This window comes from Alexandromys fortis, unplaced genomic scaffold (genome assembly GCF_014885135.2).
Source record: "Alexandromys fortis isolate MF-2015 unplaced genomic scaffold, M_Fortis_MF-2015_v1.1 scaffold_69, whole genome shotgun sequence".
NCBI classification, from domain to species: domain Eukaryota; kingdom Metazoa; phylum Chordata; class Mammalia; order Rodentia; family Cricetidae; genus Alexandromys; species Alexandromys fortis.
Window position 1 is genome coordinate 8,784,246 of NW_026067951.1, and position 20,758 is coordinate 8,805,003.

At 44.9% G+C, this 20,758-nt stretch overlaps 1 protein-coding gene across 1 annotated transcript; it reads left to right on the forward strand.

Annotated features, from left to right (window-relative positions):
• The first annotated feature begins 740 nt into the window (after window positions 1-740).
• On the forward strand, window positions 741-20,194 carry Asb13 (ankyrin repeat and SOCS box containing 13). Its single transcript, XM_050150501.1, has 6 exons — window positions 741-904; window positions 8,232-8,419; window positions 9,578-9,728; window positions 11,317-11,451; window positions 15,799-15,990; window positions 17,081-20,194. Exons 1-6 carry the CDS (start codon window positions 862-864, stop codon window positions 17,206-17,208), a joined length of 837 nt encoding a protein of 278 aa, XP_050006458.1. The 5' UTR covers window positions 741-861; the 3' UTR covers window positions 17,209-20,194.
• The last annotated feature ends 564 nt before the right edge of the window (window positions 20,195-20,758 follow it).

Genomic DNA, 20,758 nt, shown 5'->3' on the forward strand with positions numbered 1-20,758 from the left:
CAACAAAGCAGGAAAAGATAGAGCAATAATCCTCCCAAACACCAAACGTGAAGAGAAGAGAAGAGAAGAGAAGAGAAGAGAAGAGAAGAGAAGAGAAGAGAAGAGAAGAGAAGAGAAGAGAGAAGAAGAGGATACTGCTTGTTTTTGAATTCCCCGGGGAAGACTGGTTTCTCATTTCTGCCAGGCTGCTCAAGGCACTCCAGCTTCCTTCTGCTAAAACGGTTATCAAGACGCCAAATTAAAACTGTCCACTAAAAAACGTAATTTTCGTCAATGAATTTCAACTATTTGAAAGTTATGATTTATTTTAAAAAAGTGGAAGACTCAGGCCTTTTGATCACCAGTTTCACTGGAAGGCTCCTCTTTAAGGCATGAAGGGCCTGGATACTTTGTTTAGCTGGAACACTGTAAACTACAGGAGGCCAGTTTCGGCAGCTAGGCACATTTTGCACATGGACTAGCGTTTTAGGAACCAAACGTTTTGCACGTGGACGCATCTTTTACATACGGACACAGGTATCCAGGCTTCTCGTCTAAACGCAGGACTTGTTTATGGACACGTATTCACATGTGCAACGTGTCACACGGGAGCACATTTTGCACACTTCAGTTTGCATGCGCAAGCACGCACACCTTTTGGTGATGACACGGGTGTGGGTGGCAAGCTGCAAGCTGCGAATCAACAGAAACTACAACTCCCAGAGGTGGCCACGGAAGCAGTCAGGCCCCGCCCAGCGGCCTGTGCTCCCGGGTAGGTGCCGGCTCACGTCCCGGCTTGGGTCCGGGCTTAAGTCCGGGCTCAGGTCCCAGTGCCCGGGAGTCACAAGGCCGGTAGATAGGGCCCCAGAGCCGGCGAGCCCCATGGAGCCGCGCGCCGGGGACGGCAGCTTTTTGGGAGACGTGGGTACGTGCTTCGCGCCGCAGAGGCCAAGGGCACCACACAGGGGCTGGAGCCAAGACCAGTATCAGCTCTTGGGGATAGAGTAAGCTTATGGGTAGCCTTTATCCCGGAGATGGGCAGCGCGCCCGGTTGGTGGAGTGGGATGTAGAGATTCGAGCAGGGTCCGGGTGATTCTGAGCATCTCGGATCGGCGTTTAATTTTATCACCTTGTTCCAGACCGGTGCACTGCGGGGCTGGTCATCCCTGAGTTGCACCAGGTGTGGGATTCAGAACTGCCAGTTCACCCGAGAACCGCACACTTTGGGGATCAAGCGGGGTTGTTGCCTAGTTCAGTGACAGATTCTGGGAAGCGTGTGTGCACTGGACACATTGGTTGGCAGCCTCAGCAAGAGCCCACTGCGGTTTCTGCACCACTTTCCGGGCGCTTGGTGCAGTGTATCGCGTGGTGGTTCACAGCATCCTACCCATACTTCAGCTGCGGCTGTTATGCCCGGATCACGGAACCCCCCAAAAACGAACTAGGAGACCTAGTCCTGAATGTAAAAGCAAAGAACCTTTATTCTTATTCAAGTTCAAACTCGGATTCTCCCTGTGTCCAACGCATTGGCATGATAAGAGAGCCCCATTGGGGTGGGGTTTTTATAAAACCAGAGGTTACGCTGAGGGATTTCTAAGGTTCAGGACCCCTGATTGACTGACATTTGTCTAGGGGTGTCCTGGTGAAAAGCGATGGGTGTGTGCTGGCAGGTGATCCTACCTACAAAGGTTGAACCAATTCCTGGTTGGTGCCTGGGTGGTCTTTCTTGGAACCAGGCATTGCCTTAGGGTAAACTAAAATCCAGACCTCTCTTGAGCTTACGACACGGCCAGGCCCTACTATGGAGTAAGCACCAGAATGAGGATTTGGCCCAAACCTGTGGCATTTCTGGCGCTAAAAAAGTGTTCTCTGTACCTTTAGGGCAGCCTTAGAATGAAATAGATTTGAAGGCGAAGGGGCAGTCTTTGGAGAAGTAATTTTTTTTATTGCTTACAAAGTAATAGCATGATAAATAAACGAAAATATATTCTGAAAGCTTGGAAAGAAAACAAACAAAACACAAGCAAAGTTAAACAAACCAAAAGCCCCCCCCCGCCCCAGCATTTTTACATAAATAAAAACAGTAATGTAAAGAAAATAAAAAACCGTAAGTTAATTTGGCCAAGTAGGAAATTGCAGTCATAACAAGGCAGAAAATTATTTTAATTGATTTTTTTGCAAAACAAACACCTTCAGAAGGATCAAAGACCGTTTAATGAGTATCTGTTTTTCTTGGCATCCTAGGCTGGTCCAAGACTTTGACCCTCATGGTCAGTATTTGATAAGTGAATATGCAATGGGTGGTTAACTACGGAAGCCTGTAAAGCACACGTTTTATTTTGCTCAGGTAGAAGATAGCACAGCATCAGAGCCAGGCCTGGTGGAAGTCACCTGAAACCCTAGCCCTTGGAAAGCAGAGTTCCTGGCCAACCTAGGCTATATGGCAAGACCTTGTCTCTAAATAAATATTTTAAAAACATCACTCCCAAGTATATTTTCTGCACAGCCTGTAGAGAAGAAAATCACATTCTCAATTAGTGGATGCACACATGTTGAGGTTATTGTTTTTAATTTTATTTATTTACTTTTTTTTTGAGACAGCTTTTCTGTGTGGCCCTGGAGGTCGCAGAACTCACTTTGTAGCTCAGGCTGGTCTTGAACTGGCCACCTGCCTCTGCTTCCCGAGTACCTGGCTTGTGCCACTATGCTGGATCTTTTTTTTTTTTTTTTTTGGCATTGCCATTTAAAAAATACTATGCTTCTCCAAAAATCTGTCATGGGGGTATTTGTATTTCTGGCCTAAGTGAATAAACTGAATGTGTTAGATCCAAAACAGCATCACTGTTCCAGCAAAAGTGGAGCCTGCCATAGGGATTTTACCTGTGTGACATTCTGACCTGTAATTCTACATTCCTGTTGTATTGTAAACAAAATATTTATGCATACCACTTTTTAGATCATTTTTGTTTGCTTATGTAGCTATATTTTCCTCTCAATTTAATGAGGCCTTTGGAGAAGGGCCAGAAAAGATTGTCCATGTGTCATTGGGAACCCCCAGCTTCATTATTCTTTTTTAATGTGACCACCTACTCTTAGCAAGAATTCAGGATGTTTTCCAAAGCTTAGAGTCATACTTTGAAGGGTCAGAATGGAAAACTTACCTCGAAATAGGAATTCAAAGAGAAGTTGTTGACAAGCAAGATAAGCATACCTGAGGCTAAAAAAGATCTCAAAGAAAATAATAACTAATAAATCCACTTTTGATGAGAAAAACAGCACACACATCCTTATCTTTTCTCCGTAATGTGGCCCCATGAAAAGCTAGGTCCTTCACAAGAAAACTAAGGCTGCCACTTCAAATGAAAAAAAAAAAAAAAAAACCTTTCCTAAAGTTCTTCAACAGAAATGAAGAAGATAAGCCAGGCACGGAGGCATGCACTTGTAATCTCAGCTGGTCCGGCCGGAGGATGGTGATGAGTTCAAGGCCAGCTCAGACTACTAATAAAAACAAGAAAAGACAGAACAGGAGTGCAGGGCTGTGTGAAATGAAGCCCCCGCTTGCTGTGTTTTGTGACTGAGGCTTGGGAAGGGAGAGCACCCTCATGTGTAAGCATCGTAGGGTGGCTAACAACAGGGAAGGCAGGCAGCAAATTACTGGCGCAGTGATGTGGAGGGGAAGGAAAAGATGAAGATCAATCATTCTAGGCAGGTGTTTTCAGCAGGGCTCTGGTGCAGCAACTTCCTGGTTCTTTCTCCTCCCAGGCAATGTTTTCACTTTCACTTTCTCTCTTTCGGTTTCTTTTCCTCAGTCTTTTAGAGCTGCACCTCCTTAGTCCCTCCACCGAAACAAACTTTTCTTTCTTGAACCTCACTGTGTGTTTTTAAAAAATGTATAGATTGGGATTCTTCTTCTTCTTCTTCTTTTTCTTCTTCTTCTTCTTCTTCTTCTTCTTCTTCTTCTTCTTCTTCTTCTTCTTCTTCTTCTTCTTCTTCTTCTTCTAACACTGAGTGCATTTTAAAGTCACATTGCGTGTCATTTATATATTCTTTTGTCAAAGAATATTCTGGAGATTCATAATTAAAACATTTAAAAAGACTTGGTTGAGAAATACTTTAAACACAAAAGCAGCTCTATATTTTAAAAAAAAATTTTATTTTATTTTATGTGCACGTATGTCTGTGTGAGGGTGCCAGATCAGCTGGAACAGGAGTTAAAGACGGTTGTGCTCTGCCATGTGGGTCCTGGGAATTGAACCAGGATCCTCTGGAAGAGCAGCCAGTGCTTTTAACTGCTGAGTTATCTTCACAGCCCTGCAGATCAGATGTTAAAGTAAAGATTTCTACACATAAAGAGACAGGCACCTTGACTTCCAAAAGATAATAGCCACTGGAAGACTGTGATCAGGTCCCACATGACCAACTTACTATTTGGCTAGATGAGGAGGAAGGGTTATGGGATCAAGCTGGTAATGGGAGACCAGTTACATGGCAAGGATTGAAGATTGGGCTCCAGCCCCAGAGGGAGCTTGCCAAAATAGTGCAGGGTCTCAGATTTCCAATGTAACACTACCTCCAGGAGAGAATTCTTGAGATTTGGGAATGGAGCCCTCCATCAGAACTGGGGTCTTGGCACTGGGTTGGACTAGCCGGTGGTAAAGCCTGACCAGCCAGTGTCCTAACTGGCTGTATTTTCTGCACTTCCTCTTAGGAATATAATTAAGTTCTCACACACAAGCTGTCCTTCCCCTTACTTTTTTGTTGTCTTCCCTGGTGCTCGCTACCAGTCTTTATGAAGAGAATGCCTTATTCCTCCCTAATTTGCAACCCCAGGAGAGCCATCCAGTGGCCAGGAGTGTCGGATGCACCCTGGATGACTGATTCCCCTCCCTGCTCTAAAGCTATCTTTTGCTGATGTCAGTGAGCAGATGGCAGCTCTTTCCATGTTCAGATTCCATGCTCCGGCTTTTTGTTTCTGTAACAGCTAATATTTCTTGGCCGCTTAATTGGAATTGGAATAACCTGGGAGATACACCTTTGGGTATTTCTGTGAGAGCCTTTCCAGAGAGGTACAGCTAAGTAAGACCCAGAGGATGTAGCTGTCTCTAATCCATGGACCGGGGTTCTAGATGGAATAAAACAGAGAAAAGGAGACCGTGAGCTGAGCACTAGCTTTTGTCTCTCTCTCCCGGCTTCCTGACTGTGCACACAATGTGTGAGCCGCCTCATGCTCCTGCACCTATGTCCTGCCCGCTGTGATGGGTTTTATCTCTTACCCTGAGCCAAAATAAACTCTCCCTGCCTTCAGTTGCGTTTGTTAGGTGTTTTCCAATAGTGATGAGAAAAGTAACTAATATAGTTACTCTTGAAATTTTTGTTTTATTTTTTTTAATTAATTAATTTATTTTTTTTGTTTTATTTTTTAATTAATATTTATTGAGCTCTCATTTTTCTCTGCTCCCCTCCCGGCCTCTCTCCTCCCCCAGGGTCCCCATGCTCCCAGTTTACTCAGGAGATCTTGTCTTTTTCTACTTTCTACTTCCCATGTAGATTAGATCTATGTAAGTCTCTCTTAGTGTCTGCATTGTTGTCTAAGTTCTCTGGGATTGTGGTTTGTAGGCTTTCTTTGTTTTATGTTTAAATACCACCTATGAGTGAGTACATGTGATAATTCTCTTTCTGTGTCTGGGTTACCTTGCTCAAAATGATGTTTTCTAGCTTCATCCATTTTCCTGCAAAATTTCAAGCTGTCGTTATTTTTTTCTGTTGTGTAGTACTCCATTGTGTAAATGGACCACTTTTTTTTTTTTCCATTCTTCGGTTGAGGGGCTTTTAGGTTTCCAGGTTCTGGCTATGACAAACAAAGCTTCATGAACATAGTTGAGCACATGTCCTTGTGGCATGATTGAGCAAAAGTGGTATTATTGGGTCTTGAGGAAGGTTATTTCCTAATTTTCTGAGAAATTGCCACACTGACATTCAAAGGGGCTGTACCAGCTTGCATTCCCACTAGCAATGCAGAAATTTTTATTTTTATTTTATGACTGTGGGTGTTTGGTCCTCATATGTGCTGATGTAACACATGTATTCAGTGCCATCAGAGGCCAGAAAAGGGTGCTGGATCCTCCAGGACTGGAGTTATAAATGGTTATGAACCATCATGTAGGTGCTAAAGATTGAGTTCTGGTCCCCTGAAAGAATAGCCGGTGCTCTTAACAGCTGATCCATCTCTCCAGCCCCCTCCTAAACATTTGAATTGCGGTAAAGAACATATAACAAAAGATGCAGAGTTCAGAAGTGGTGTTAAGTTGGTTGCACATTAAGCACAACAATCACCATCCTTCACCCACAGAACTTTTTTTATCCTGAAAAATTGACTTCATGCACCTTTTAGACAATCACTCTCTACCGTCCCCAGTCTCATTAGGCTGCTTTCTGTCCCTGCGGTTGTGTTTACTTTAGGTACCCCATGTGAGTGGAATCATATAGCACATGTCCTTTCGTGAGTCACTTTTGCACTTAGCATAGCATTTTCAAGGCCTATACATGTGTTCATATTTTCTTCCTGTGTAGAGCTAATGAGTGTTGTGTGTACCACATCTTACTTGTGCACTCATCTCTTGATCAACACTTGAATTGTTTCTATCTTTGTTGTGTTTACTTATGAGAGTATGGGTGAGTTTGTTGGGTTTACTTACAGGAGTATGGGTGAGGGGTCATGTACAAGATCAGGAATAACTCAGACAGCTGCACCAGTGCATGCATCATGGATGATAGCTCATGAAAGCTGCAAACCTGGAGTTCACTTGAAAGCAGCACCGCATTGGAGAGTGTCCTTTCCAGGCAGCTCAGTTGGTCTCAGCATCTTCTAGGCTTCACGTGTTTGAGAGGGTCTCTTATCAGTCCTTACTAGTTATGTATGTCTGGAGAGCGAGAGACTTTGTGAATCTCCTCAGTTTCGGGAACTTCCTGATGCTACTGAGTCGTCTGCTTCCTGGGTTTTAAGATGTTTTCTTGTAGAATGGACTATTTCACCTCTCCTTAGAACATCCAGAATATCAAGAATCTTAATGAGATTCCCTCCGGGATTGAATGTTTTGTCTCAGAAAAAAAAAAAAAAAAACAACTGCTATACAACAAATGAGTAAGAAATAGCATCTCATTGTAATTTGGGCTTGCATTTCTTTATGATTAGTGATGTTGACAATCTTTTCATATGTTTATTGGCCATTTGTATGTCTTCTTTGGATAAATATCTGTTAAAACCCTTTGCCCATTTTAAACTTGAATTATTTGGTTTTTAAGTTGTTGAACTGTGGAAGTCATTTATATATTCTTGATATTAATCTCTTAGCAGATGTGTAATTTGCAAATATTTTCTTCCATTCTATGCATTGTCTTTAACTCTGTTGATTGTGCCCTTTGATGGACTGAAATCTCTCTTCCCTTTCCTCCTCCTCCTGCTCTTCCTCTGCTCCGTCCACCTCCACTTTTGCTTACCACACTTGCTGCTTCTGATTTCTGATTTCTGTCACCCCAACACAAACGTAAGGCTTATTTTGTTGTTCTTTTCCTTTTAAAGTTGCACGGAACTTCTCTTACTTTGGGGTTTTCCTCTCCCACACTGACTTTAAATTGTTAGCTACACTATAAAACACTATCCCCTCAAACTGTATATTGCTACTTATGGGCTACTTCCTTCTTGGTAAGGCACAGTATACAGAAGTAAATGTGTGCAACTCCTAAGCACAGCAGTGAGCTATAGCTGTGTCTGTAAGGGCCAGAGGTGGGAGAGGGGATCATAGTGTGAACCAGATACATAGCACAGACATCCTTATATGCCCTGGCGAGGACTTTGAACTCTACCCCCTACCTAGTTGGGAATTGAACCTGGGTCCTCTGGAAGAGCAGTATGTGTTTTTTTTTTTGTTTTTTGTTTTTTGTTTTTTTAGACAGGAGTTCTCTGTGTAGCCCTGGCTTGTAGATCAGGCTGGCCTTGAACTCACAAAGGTACGCTTGCCTGTCTCCTGAGTGCTGGGATTAAAGGCATGGGCCATCACTGCCAGGTGCGGTATGTGCTTTTAACCGCTGAGCCATCTCTCCAGCCCTGCTTATGGATTTTAATCAGATCATCGGGATCAATTGCATAGCCACATACGGTATATTGGCTGCCACTGGGTACTGGAGTCTCGCATGTGTTCATTTGTCCTGATGGCAGTGGGAGGGTTTTAGTAAGGACTCTGTTTCCTCTGCAGGTTTCTGGGTGGAGCGCACCCCTGTGCATGAGGCAGCTCAGCGGGGCGAGAGCCTTCAACTTCAGCAGCTGATTGAGAGCGGAGCATGTGTTAATCAAGTCACCGTGGACTCCATCACGCCCCTTCATGCTGCTAGTCTGCACGGCCAGACCCAGTGCGTGCAGCTGCTGCTGGCAGCTGGTGCCCAGGTGGGTGACCTTGTGGGGTTGATGGCTACCTAGCTGCTGCAGCTGTAGGAGTGGATGGGCTGGTCTCGGGAGCATACTAGTGAGAAGTATGACTCTAAGGTCATGCAAACCCGTGACTAGTCGGGGTGTTACAGTGAAACTGCTTAGGGAACTGGAAGCCAGAGGGGGAGATGGGGTGGTTGCTGTGGACCAGAGCAGGGAAGTGTTTTTGGATTGGGGCAGTTTTAGCGAAGTGGTTTAGCCTAACTCTGCTTGGAGATGGTCAGGGCAGAGCTGGGCAGCTATGGACCAGACGCAGACTCTCAGGGTGCAGTTGGTCTTGGGCTGAACAGTTGCAGCGTAGGTTTAACCAACAGAGTTCTTGGTTCCAGGTCGTACAAGTGAGGTGCTGGCAAAACAAGTGGGGTGGGCTGGGGTGGGGGAATGAAAGTAACAGAACAAACTTCTGATCTGGTTGCCTGCAGTTAGTTTTAGCGGCCAGTGGTTTCTGCAGACTACCGGCCTGCTTAGCAGAGCTGTCAGGATCTGCGCCAGCCCCTACGCTGGTGCTTATAACGAGTACTGCGCTCTGTTCTCGGAGCTCACCAGGTGAGAGCAGAGCGAAGGCAATGCACCATTTACTCTTCCCCAAAGCTTGGAATGGAACAAGTTCCGCGGTTTTCAGTGTGTAGAAGCCAAACTTCGGTCAATTCTGAGTTTGTTTTCTCTGTCTAGGGAGTCGCCCTCTTCCTGGATGGTGATTTTTCATACAAGATGAGGCATGCTAAGCAGTATGAAGCACTTTTTTTTTTTTAAGTCAAAGCTGAGTTAAAAGTCACCTTGATTCCCATTTCCCCAGCTTGCAACCTCAGGCTCTCCCTTTCTGCCCTATGTTTATTATTTGCCTAGGGTGGTAGTGTGGGTGAGGTCAAGTTTCAGCCTGCCCTGGGAGGGAAGGGAGGATGAGGGACAGACGTCTATACTTAGGAGACACGCGTGCATTCCTACCTCCAAACCACATGTCTTTTCTCTTTGAACTACCTCGCCTGACTTGGTGCACAGCAGCAAACTGGTAATTTTAAGACACGGTCTTTCCAATGATGGCTCTGCAGAAAGATTACAAGTGTCATCCCATTCATTTCCCTCACCCTTTGACGTTTGTTTCTTCTGTTGTTGGAGGTGGATGCGCGCAACATTGATGGCAGCACCCCTCTTTGTGACGCTTGTGCCTCAGGCAGCATCGAGTGTGTGAAGCTCTTGCTATCCTATGGGGCGAAGGTCAACCCTCCTCTGTACACAGCATCCCCGCTACACGAGGCCTGCATGAGTGGTGAGTCTATGTGTCAGGGCCCATTGGAATGGCCCAGTATAAAGCCCAGAGGAGGATGGTGGCCTGTGTCCATGGGGGAGGGACCCGGTTCTTCTTGAAGAAAAGAATTCAGTCAGGAAACATGGTTTAAGCAGAAGTTTTTCTAAAACAAAGACTCCACAGAAAGATTGGAATGTGCCATCCCATGGTGTGTGCAACCCAGAGAATTCTGAGTTGTGGATCATAAAGAAGTTTTTATGAATATTTGTGAGGGAGGATGCATATTCTTCTCCTAAATTATGGTGGATTAGTCTTTCCATTTTAGGGTATTTCTTCTTATGATATTCTAAGAAAATAAAACCCATCAAAGGAGAGGTATGTGTCAAAACCCTCAATGCTAGTGATATTATAATGATGTCAGGTTGTTGGGATGTGGACCCTTCAGTAACATGCATGTGTTGGGAAAGGCCTTGGTGTTTTAGTCTCTGATACACTGGGAACAACCTAATTGAAGCTTCAATGATGTCTATCCATAGTGGCTATTTGACCATCAGGAGACCTAGTTGCTAAGATATGGCTACAGGTTTCCTTGGTTTCCTTACATCAAGCTCCTTGCCCACCCAGTATCAAGTAGGATTTGGTCTGAGGGAAAGGCACAAAAGTGAGATTAAAAAGTGACTCAGATTCAGCTGGAAGCAATGGAACTGCCTGAAAAGAATTTATCTAGGAGCAGGGACCTTTGGGAAAGTAGACTGTGTGGTAGTTGTAATGTTAATGAGGTCGGCCAGCAGTGGGTGTGGGGTTAAGTTTTAGGAATGGGGATGATTGCTAGGTAGCTATCAACAATGAAGTGGTAATTAAGTGATATGAGAAGATGGATGATTGGCCGTGGTGGCGCACGCTTTTAATCCCAGCACTCCAGAGGCAGAGGCAGGCGGATCTGCGAGTTCAAGCCCAGCCTCGACTACAGAGTGAGTTCCAGGACAGTCAAAACTATTACACAGAGAAACCCTGCCTCAAAAGAACAACAAAAACCAAAAACACAAAGAACAACACGAAAGAAAGAAAGAAAGAAAAAGAAAAGAAAAAAGAGAAGATGGAGTCTGTAGCAGAATCTTCCTGGAGAGGAGGGAAGTGGAGGATCCCAATCCAAACCTGCCTTGAAGACAAGGAGGTGCCGGAGGGCAACTTGCAGAGTGAGAAAGTCAGAGAAAGGTTCTTTCTTCCCAGAGACTGGCCGGATGACAGCAGCTATGTGCGCTTTCTGTAACCTGGATGCTCTCCAGACACAGTGCGGGGAAACTTGGAGATGAGGATCGGGATGGTTTCTGATCCCTGTGTCCAAGTGGTTTCCCACGTCTTCTGTCCTCAGCAGGGACAGACCCTTTCCTTTTACTACCAAGTGTGCTAAGAACTCCTGAGGGGGACAGGGGAGATGCCTTTGTATTCTTCTAGGGCCTTGCCGAGGTACCAGTGCTTTGTATGTTGAGATATAGGCTGCTTACCCTCTGTTCATGGCAGTGCCACCTTTTTAGCTGCTGCTTGTTATGGTTACCATTTCCAGCATCCATGTTCATGAACACCTCCATCTCTCCCCTTTTGTTTTAAGGGAGTTCTGAATGTGTGCGGCTTCTTATTGATGTTGGGGCCAATCTGGAAGCTCACGACTGCCATTTTGGGACCCCTCTACATGTTGCCTGTGCACGAGAGCATTTGGACTGCGTCAAAGTGTTGCTCAATGCAGGTATGCTGCTGTTTATTCAAGCTAGTATTTACCCGAGTGGATGAGTTACCTGCGCTGCGTTAGCAGAGGTCTGGGTAGTGGAAGCAGACAGAAAACGGTTTGAAATTGGTTCTCGCACCACTCAGGAAAAACTTGTGCCTTAGCTTCTGTATCTATAGGACTAGAAAAATAGCACCTATTTTCCCAGGTGTTGGGAATATTCTCAATAATGTTTCTATAATGCCTGGTATACAGTCAACATTTATTTGTGTGTGCGTGCGTGTGTGTGTGTATGTGTGTGTGTGTATTGTACACGTACCAGAGGGGGATGTTAGGTGTCCTGCTTTACCACTCTCTGTTCTGCCTTATTCCCTTCAGGCAGGCTCTCTCACTGAACTGTGAGTTAGGCTGGCAACCAGCAAACCTCAGTGATCCTCCTCTCTCTACCCTTCACAGAAGAACACGGTTACGGTTCACAGAGCCGTATGTGGGTCCTGGAGATCTGAACTCAGGTCCTCTTGTTTGTACAGCAAGTAGCGCAACTTGATGAGCCATCTCAGAGCCATGAATGTTATTTTTAGCAAATATAGGCAGCAGTCCATCATATCTGCCTGAGGAGTTTTGCTATCTGAATCTGAGTCAGAGTTGTACTGGGAAATGGCGTTGGCAGCAAATAAGAGAAGGGAGCAGGTATAATCTGGCTCGTGGCGGGTGTTTGAAAAAGGCTCTCTGCAGAGAGACTACCGAAGTGAACAGAAGGTCTGCACATGTTTGGGATAGGTGAAATCTTTTTTGCCTTTCAGAATACTTAAATCTTTGGCTCGTTGACTCCATGAATACAGACCCCAACAGTCCCTGGATGGCCGCTGGAATGAAGAAAGCAATTACTACTGGGTTAACAATGAAGTCATTTCTTGATTCATGTGACAGAACTTGAGAAGTGTAGCAGAAGTATAGTCATTCTAAGCTCATGGTTCCAGAGTGTCACTATGACTTTGAATTTCAAAATCTGCTTTTCTTAAGTTAGCTGGCTACTATGATAGCGGATAAATGGATGCAGCTGATACAAGCTGTGTGTGTGTGTGTGTGTGTGTGCATGTGTGTATGCATGTGTGTATGTATGAGAGAGAGAGAGAGAGAGAGAGAGAGAGAGAGAGAGAGAGAGAGGTATCCCTGGAGCTGGAGTTCCAGGCAGTCGTGAGAACAGCATCTCTCAGCCCTTCAGCACTTTATATCCTAAGGCTCCCTTGTAGCTTTTTCAGAAAAGTGGAGCTTCTCCTTTCCTGGTGTCACTAGCTTACCTCCCCCAATGCTTCAGTGGCTTAATCGAGGTCTTGTGTCCAAACCTGATCCCTGGAGTCCAGCTTTGTCAGCTTCGGGTTGGGTGACTTGAACCAATTACTATGACAGAAGAAAAGGGATTGGAGCAGTCAGAGCCCACCCTGGAGTTGAGGGGAGGTCTGTTTGCTCACCCCACCCCAACTCCCAATACTTTTTTAAAGGGAAATTTCTATACCTCGAGGATGAGTAGAATTTGGGGTAGGGGGCATCTCCTTTCTCCACAGAGGAAGTTAAGCACTAAGGGCAGATGCAGTCTGGGGCAGAATGTACCAGGAAAGCAGAAAAGAGGGTCCCGAGCCTTGATCCAAATAGGAACTGAAGACGGGAGGAGCCAGGAAGATACCACTTTAATTTCTCATGGGCTCCCTCTACAGAATTGGTTTTTTTTTTTTTTTTTTTTTACATTTTTTCCCCCTTTGATCTGCTTTCTCCTTGTGAAGTATTTCCAACCCTCATAGAAGCAGAGTGAGGTAGCATAGTCCTAGGTATTCACACATGGAGTCTTATAAAAGCAATGCGTTTCTATACTGCGGAGGCCCAGTCATAGGCCTGTTGTGAACCTAAGGAGAGCCCCATTCCACATGCCAGAAAAAGTGCAGTAGGTGCTTCTGCAGTGACAGCAAAGGTCCTGACTCCGGTGGAGGAGATGAGCCATGTATGGAGAGGACATACTGCACTCCACAGTGAACCAAGAGACAGTTGCGCCTTTTCTCGTGTAGGGAGAGAGGCTGAGTTAAGGAACTAGGTTCTGTTTGCAGAGGACGAGAACTGGTGAGGGTCAGAGTCCAGTTATTAGGGTTAAGTAACGTTCCATCTGATCACTAACAGTAAATATTTAACTCTAAGGGGAACGCCCAGAAGTGGGCAGTTAAGGATTATTTGTGCTTCCGTCTCCTTGGCAGAGCCCGTGTTACCCTGTGTTGAGTCATTTGTGCCGCTGTCCAGGGCTGGGGCTGTTCGCAGCTGCGAGCGAGGATGCTGGGCAGCCCTCACTTCACTGCTCTCTGTTTTACTCCAAATCACATCAATCCTTTGTTGTTTTTGAAGTTAGGATTTTGCTAGGGAGCCAGCTTTGAACCCTTTCTCCAAGCATGAAATTGACAGTTCTTAGGGCCTAGAAGGCGCTTTACCACCTCCTCCACATGGCCAAGACGTGAAATGCTCATTGTGCCACAAAGCCTCTCCCTTTTGGCATCCCCCCCCCCCTTTTGTTCCCGCTCCAGCTTTCTAACAAAAATCTGCCGGTGTTTATCACCTCTTGCTGTTTCTGCTTTCATTGAGCACTAACTTGAGCCCATAGAGATTGCCGTGCACACGCTTGGTCTGATGTTTCCAGCTGGCTTCCTTCTTTTACCCTCCTTCCTTTCTACCCAATCAAATAATACACATTATGGAAAAATCTCATTGTTTACTTTGGGAAGGCAACTTTGAAAGAGTCACTCAGGGTCCAAGGCCTTATCTCAGGAGCCAAGGTAGCTAATAGCCAGGAAGGAGGGGTGTCTGTTCCAGATCTTTCCTGCTTCCTCTTTCTCTCTGACCTTGAGGGCATTTTGCTTTTGTGAAGTCTTTTTCTGCCCCATTAAAATCGAGATAATCACATTCCTTCCTGGTTGGCAAGAATATTGCAAGAATCAATGGGAGAAAGCCACTTGGACTTTAGACTCTGTGGTCTTTACAATTTAGACCATTACAAATTGTGTATCTAGCATTAAAATTTATTTTTGCACAATGGTTACAACAGTCTAAAAATTATTTACTCCTATAAGGAAATATTGAAAGAAAACCATCTGAGGGAAGAGAGGGATTGGTCTGTGGGGCAATTACAAAATTTCATGCCGTTCTGTAATTTATATGTGTGACTCAGCCTTCTCCTTTGAGGAGTCAGCAGTCAGTCCCTCCTGGCCCGAGCTTTCTGGGTTTTGTGAGGAGGAATGGAAAGAGTACTCTCAGGATTACCCCGTGGCCATTGTGATAAACACAGCCCTTAATTCCAGAGGATGAAACACATTTCAAAACAGAAAGCAGGGCTTTTCCAGCAGTGTTTCAAGGAGAAAACAGTACTCAGCAGTGGCATGTTGCTGATTTAGCTATGAATTTACAACTGTGGTTTGAAACTGTAATTTAGGGAATTTATCGACACTAAGAAATTTGCTTAGTTTCTCTAAAATACTTTAATCTTTTCCAATGAATTGTTAGCTATTATTCTTTACTGGTTCAGGAAACTTCAAAGAAGTTAACTTGTTCTACCAAACAAATTCTGAGGCCTTAGAAAATCCATTTATATAGAACCAGTGGGTCAAGAAGGTCCTTTCACAGAGACCACTCTGTCATCATAATTTTTAACTTTCAAACGTTTATCTTAAACTTTTATTTCTCGTGATTGCAAGCATGTGAGCTCAGGTGTGCATGCCTTATTGCATTTGTGTTATCAGAGGACAATTTTGTGGAGTTGGTTCTCTCCTTCCCTCTTTTTGTGGGTTCTGGGGATTGGGTTCAGCTCACCAGGCTTGTGCTGAGCCATCTTGCAAGGCTAAGTCTTTATTTTTTTTTAATGCATTTTAAAATGATGTATATAGTTACTAATTCTTTGGAGCTTTCCGTATGCCCCCAGAAAGATAAGAGTGGAGCTGAGTTCACAGCGAACCTCCAAACACAGCTGTGGCAGAGCAGCTGTGTCACGTGGTGTGTCTGTATAAAGCTGCAGCATTTGGGTGACTCAGGATGATCCTCTAGAAATCTAGGGACCTGTGAGGACAGACTCTAGGACACATCAGAACAGACATTTGACACATTAGAAGCCTTTTATTTTGCTTTATATATACTTATTGCTGACCTCACTTTCATAAGGAAAAATAATTATTCCTCTTGGATTTTTGAGAAGGCACAGAAGAGTGCGTCTTGATTTTGTTTTCTGGGCAGGGATTGCTTTTGTGCTCCACCAAAGGATGATTTGTAGGTCAGTTTTCTTTGTGGTTCCGCATCCTCCCTTTGGTGACGGACATTTTCTGCTCTGTCCATCCTGCCTAGGGGCCAATGTAAACGCAGCAAAACTGCACGAGACCGCCCTTCATCACGCGGCCAAAGTAAAGAATGTCGACCTCATTGAGATGCTCATAGAGTTTGGAGGCAACATCTACGCCCGGGACAACCGGGGGAAGAAGCCCTCGGACTACACGTGGAGCAGCAGCGCCCCGGCCAAGTGCTTTGAGTACTATGAAAGTGAGCCAGGCTCTGCTGTGCAAATATCCCCATATCCTAGTGTCTTAGTTAGGGTTTGTTGCTGCGACGGAACAAACACCATGACCAAATAGCAAGTTGGGGAGAAAAAGCTTTATTTGGCTTACGTTTCCATATTGTTGATCATCATCAATGGAAGTCAGGATAGGAACTCAGACAGGGCAGGATCCTAGAGGCAGGAGCTGATGCAAAGGTCACGGAGGGGAGTGGCTTACTGGTTTGCTTCCCCAGGTTTGCTCAGCCTGATTTCTTATAGAAGCCAAAGCCACCAGCTTAGTGATGGCCCCACCTACCATAGGCTTAGCCTTCCCTCACTGCCTAGTAATTGAGAAAATGCCTGGCAGCTGGATCTCATGAAGGCATTTCCTCAACTGAGGCTCCTTCCTCTCTGTTGACTCTAACTTGTGACAAGTTGACAGAAAACCAGTCAGTACACCCTGGTTGCCAGGAACCCCCACCAATCACCTTGAGTTCCCAGTTTGCTATCTCTCCTTGAATTTATGCTGACCGCTTTGAGTTGAGTCCTGAGCTCCTGTCCTTGGCTGCTAGGATGCACTGGGAATACTTCTGTCTCTGGGGACCGTTTTGTACTGAAGCACCGGCTCTTGCTGTATTCCTTGGCCTGTGGCCCCACTGAGGAAAGAAGCCTCCAGTAACATGAGCAGGCTGCTAGCACCTTTCCTTGCTTAAGCCCTTCAGTCCTGTCTCGTTTGGCTGGATGTATGACAAATGAGCCTCTTAACCACAAACTAGTTCTTTGCTGATAAATCTATTTGCCAAATACTGTCAAAAACAAAGCAACAATCCCATCCCCTCCAACAAAACAAAAGACCCCTGTCTCGAAGGACCCAACCCCACAGGAGGAATCCCTGTGGATGCCACCTGAACCTTGTTGCCTGACTTCATTCTCTGGTCCCTGGCTATCCGACTTTCCAGGGATGACATGTGATCCATCCTAATTCTAGAGGGAAGAGAGGCTCTTCCAGTTCTGCCTTAGCACTCATTAAGTCACAGGATGTACTTCTTCTAGAAATTACCCTCTTACATTTCCATGTCTTTTTATTTTTTCCAGAGACACCTCTTACGCTCTCCCAGCTCTGCAGGGTGAGCTTGAGGAAGGCCACTGGTGTTCGAGGGCTAGAGAAAGTCGCCAAGTTAAACATCCCTCCACGGCTCATCGACTACCTTTCCTATAACTGAGCTGCAAGCAGGGGCTGGGTAGGCTGGTGACTTGCCTGGCTATCGCCTTGCTGTGCCTAGCCTTGGGCCCTAAGGAGTTCTGCCTGTTTCTCCGAAACACTGTGGTTGCTATAGATAGATTGACACTGCGCTGTGTTCTTTTTGGCTGTCCTTTTGACGTCTTCCTCTGAGCCCTGGAGAAGATCTCTGAAGCACCAGGTGGCCTGTGTCTGACGTCATGGTTGTGGATGTAACCCTTGCTAGTCTTCTGGAACTAATGCTGTCATTCTAGGCTAGGCTCAGTGCTCCAGCTTTCCTCTCGTCACCGATTTCCCTCTAAGGCACTCAAGACAGACCGTTCAAGGTGCACAGGGAATGCTGGGAACTCAGGACACTGATTTTCCTATATCTGGGTGCCATGCCACAGAAGAAGCATCAGGTTCTAAGCACCTGACCCAGTAACCTGGGATGACCATTCTGCTGGCATTTTGCCATTCGGACAGTCTTTCTGGGGTAGCAGCTGGCACTTTCCAAGGTCTCCCTGCACCCAGGTATATCTCTCAGGGGCTTACAGATCAGAGTAGAAAAGGCTCAGCCTTTGTACCCTGACATCTAACAGTGTTTCATAGGACTCAATTCTTTTTTAAAAAGTTTATGTTGGGTCTAGAGAGATAGCTCAGGACCAGAGTTCAGTTCCTACCACTCACACCAGGCAGCTTACAATGGTCTATTACTTCAGCTCCAGGGGATCCGACACCCTCTTCTGGCCTCCTCAAGTATTCACACATATATATGTATATATGCATCACATGCACACACACACATAGAGAAGCATACATAAATAGTAATAAAATCTTTTAAAAATATTTAAAAGTTTATGTTGGAAAACCTTTAGAATATGTATACACACATATATGTATATATATGTCCCTATGCATATATGTATGCTGTAACAAGATTTATAATGAGCCATGTAAACAATATAAACAATAGGTGTTGAAATAGGAGCGGCAGGGCTGCGTCCCTGGCTCCCGGCCAACCGCATGGCTAGCTTATGCCCGAAATAATTACACAGAAACTGTATTCTATTAAATATTGCCTGGCCCGGCTAGTTCCAGCTTCTTATTGGCTAGCTCTTACATATTGTTCTAACCCATTTCTAATATTCTGTGTAGCCCACGAGCTGGCTTACCAGGGAGGATCTTAACCTGCGTCTGTCTGGAGCGGGAGAATCATGGCGACTCCTCAACTCAGCTTCTTTCTCCCAGAATTCTGTTCTGTTTTCTCCACCCACCTAAGGGTTGGCCTATCAAATGCAAATGGGCCTAGGCAGTTTCTTTATTAATAAGAAATCACTCCCACATCAAATAGGTAATATGAAAGCGTGTATTCCCTTGGGTAGTCATTTCCAATATAAAGGGCTGTTAGAAGACTCTTTGAGATAGGGTCTCACCATGTGACTCTGGCTACCCTGAAACTTGCTATATAGATCAGGCTGGCCTTGAACTCATAGAAATCCACCTGCCTCTGCCCCTTGAGTGCTGTGATTAAAGCTGTGCACCACCATGCCCCACTGTTTAAAGACTTTCAGGATAGTTGTTCATTTGTGTCTCTGTTTGCCAAACGGAGTCTTCACCCACCCTTTAAAGATAATTCCTTGAAGCTGCAAAACTAGTAAAACTGAGTGGCAGCTCCCCAGCACCCATGAATTCATTTTTTTTTTGCTTCTGGAATGTCTATCATGCATAAGATATTAGTGCAAGACTTGAATCAGACGGGAATGAGATTCATCAGCCAAGGCAGGAAAGGAAAGTGGGCACAATCCCTTCCTATAGTAATAAAAACAAGCCCTACATTGTGGATGAAACATCAAGTCTTGCATTTGGACTGAATTTTCATGATTAACATTCAATATCTTTTTTTGGGGGCGGGTTCAAGACAGGGTTTCTTTTTTGTGTAGTTTTGGAGCCTGTCCTGAGACTTGCTCTTTAGACTAGGCTGACCTCAAACTCACAGAGATCTGCCTGCCTCTGCCTTCCAAAGTGCTAGGATTAAAGGCATGCACCACCACCACCTGGCAACATTCTGTATCTTAATAATACTGATAAACCCCCACATACAACAGGCAAAACTAGAGAATTTTCTACTAGTCATTTTATACCAAGAAAAGCCACCTTCTTTCAGTTATATATAAGTTCTAAACAAATCCATGTTTCTGCGTGTAATACTAGTAACAATCACTTTAAAAGGACATTGGATTCTGCCTCTTTCCTCTTTGTAAGAGTCTTGCCTCTAGCAATAAAGCCCAATAGCAGCTCCATCCAGTTTATCTTTTAGTATAGAATAAAGTTCCTTCACCATTATTGCTCAATAAAAGTAGTTGAATGAAGTTTGTCCTTGTGTCTTATTTTCAAGGACACATATGCCAAGATGGGCTTCATCCTGTGAAAGCAGAGTAGGGTCACTCCCTGTCATGGAAACCCGATGACTAGCATTTTGGGTCCTGTGGTGACATTTTGTTTATGATCTAACAAATAAAGCTTGCCTGAGGATCAGAGTGCAGAGCTAGCCACACTAGTTAGTCATAGAGGCCAGGCAGTGGTGGCACACACCTTTAATCCCAGCAGAAGCAGACGGATCTCTGTGAGTTCAAGGCCATCTTGGGCTACACAAAATTGATATAAAAATTCTCTCTACAAGAGAGACAGAGCTCACACAAAGGTGATCCTAGCATTTCGGATCACACTTCTTTAATTCCAGCATTAGGGAGGTGGAGACAGGAGTGATATGGCTGGGTAGAGAGAGGAATATAAGGCAGGAAGAGACAGGAACTCAGTGCATGTTGAGGAACAGACTGAATGGCAGTCTGAGGCCAGGATCGCCCCTTTGGTCTGAGCATTGGTAGAGGTAAGAGCTCTAGTGGCTGGCCACTCTGCTTCTCTAATCCTTTAGCTTTCACCCCAATATCTGACTGCGAGTTTTTATTATTAAAACCAATTAGAATTCATGCCTTACTATGTAGCTCTCGCTGTCCTGAAACTCAGTATATAGATCAGACTGACCTCAAACTCACAGAGATTCGCCTGCCTCTGCCTCCCAAGTGCTGGGGTCAAAGGCATGTGTCACTCCACTTGGCTCCTTGCCCACTATTAAGCAGGGCTGTGATGATAAAAAGTTTCTTTGCATCTGTGGGTGGGCCCGAATTGTGTCAGCTATAAAGCTGGGGTAACAGTTCAAACTTGGATCCCAAAAATGATCTTGACTAACCACCGACTGATCTTTATACCCTACGAGTGAGAAAATGAGACCCATTATTTTTGTTGGTTTTTGTGGGGCTGAAGCTAGTGACTGAAGGGTGCTTAAATAAACCTGAAGTTCTCAAGTGTCAGAGGTATATGGTTATGATTGATCTCTGGTCTTGTTGATGTTTGTAGATCTCATACCTGTCTAAGTCATTCTCTTTTGCCTTTGGGAAGTGTCATAATTTCAGGGGGCACTGTTGATATCTTGAAACTCTATGTGCAGTGGAAAGTCTGGGGAAGATATTTACAATATATAAAATAAGCGACAT

Coding starts and splice junctions, on each gene's coding strand:
- Asb13 (XM_050150501.1), top strand. CDS start 862: ATGGAGCCGCGCGCCGGGGACGGCAGCTTTTTGGGAGACGTGG. Junction 9,729..11,316: donor ACACGAGGCCTGCATGAGTG/GTGAGTCTATGT, acceptor TTTTGTTTTAAG/GGAGTTCTGAATGTGTGCGG. Junction 11,452..15,798: donor CAAAGTGTTGCTCAATGCAG/GTATGCTGCTGT, acceptor CATCCTGCCTAG/GGGCCAATGTAAACGCAGCA.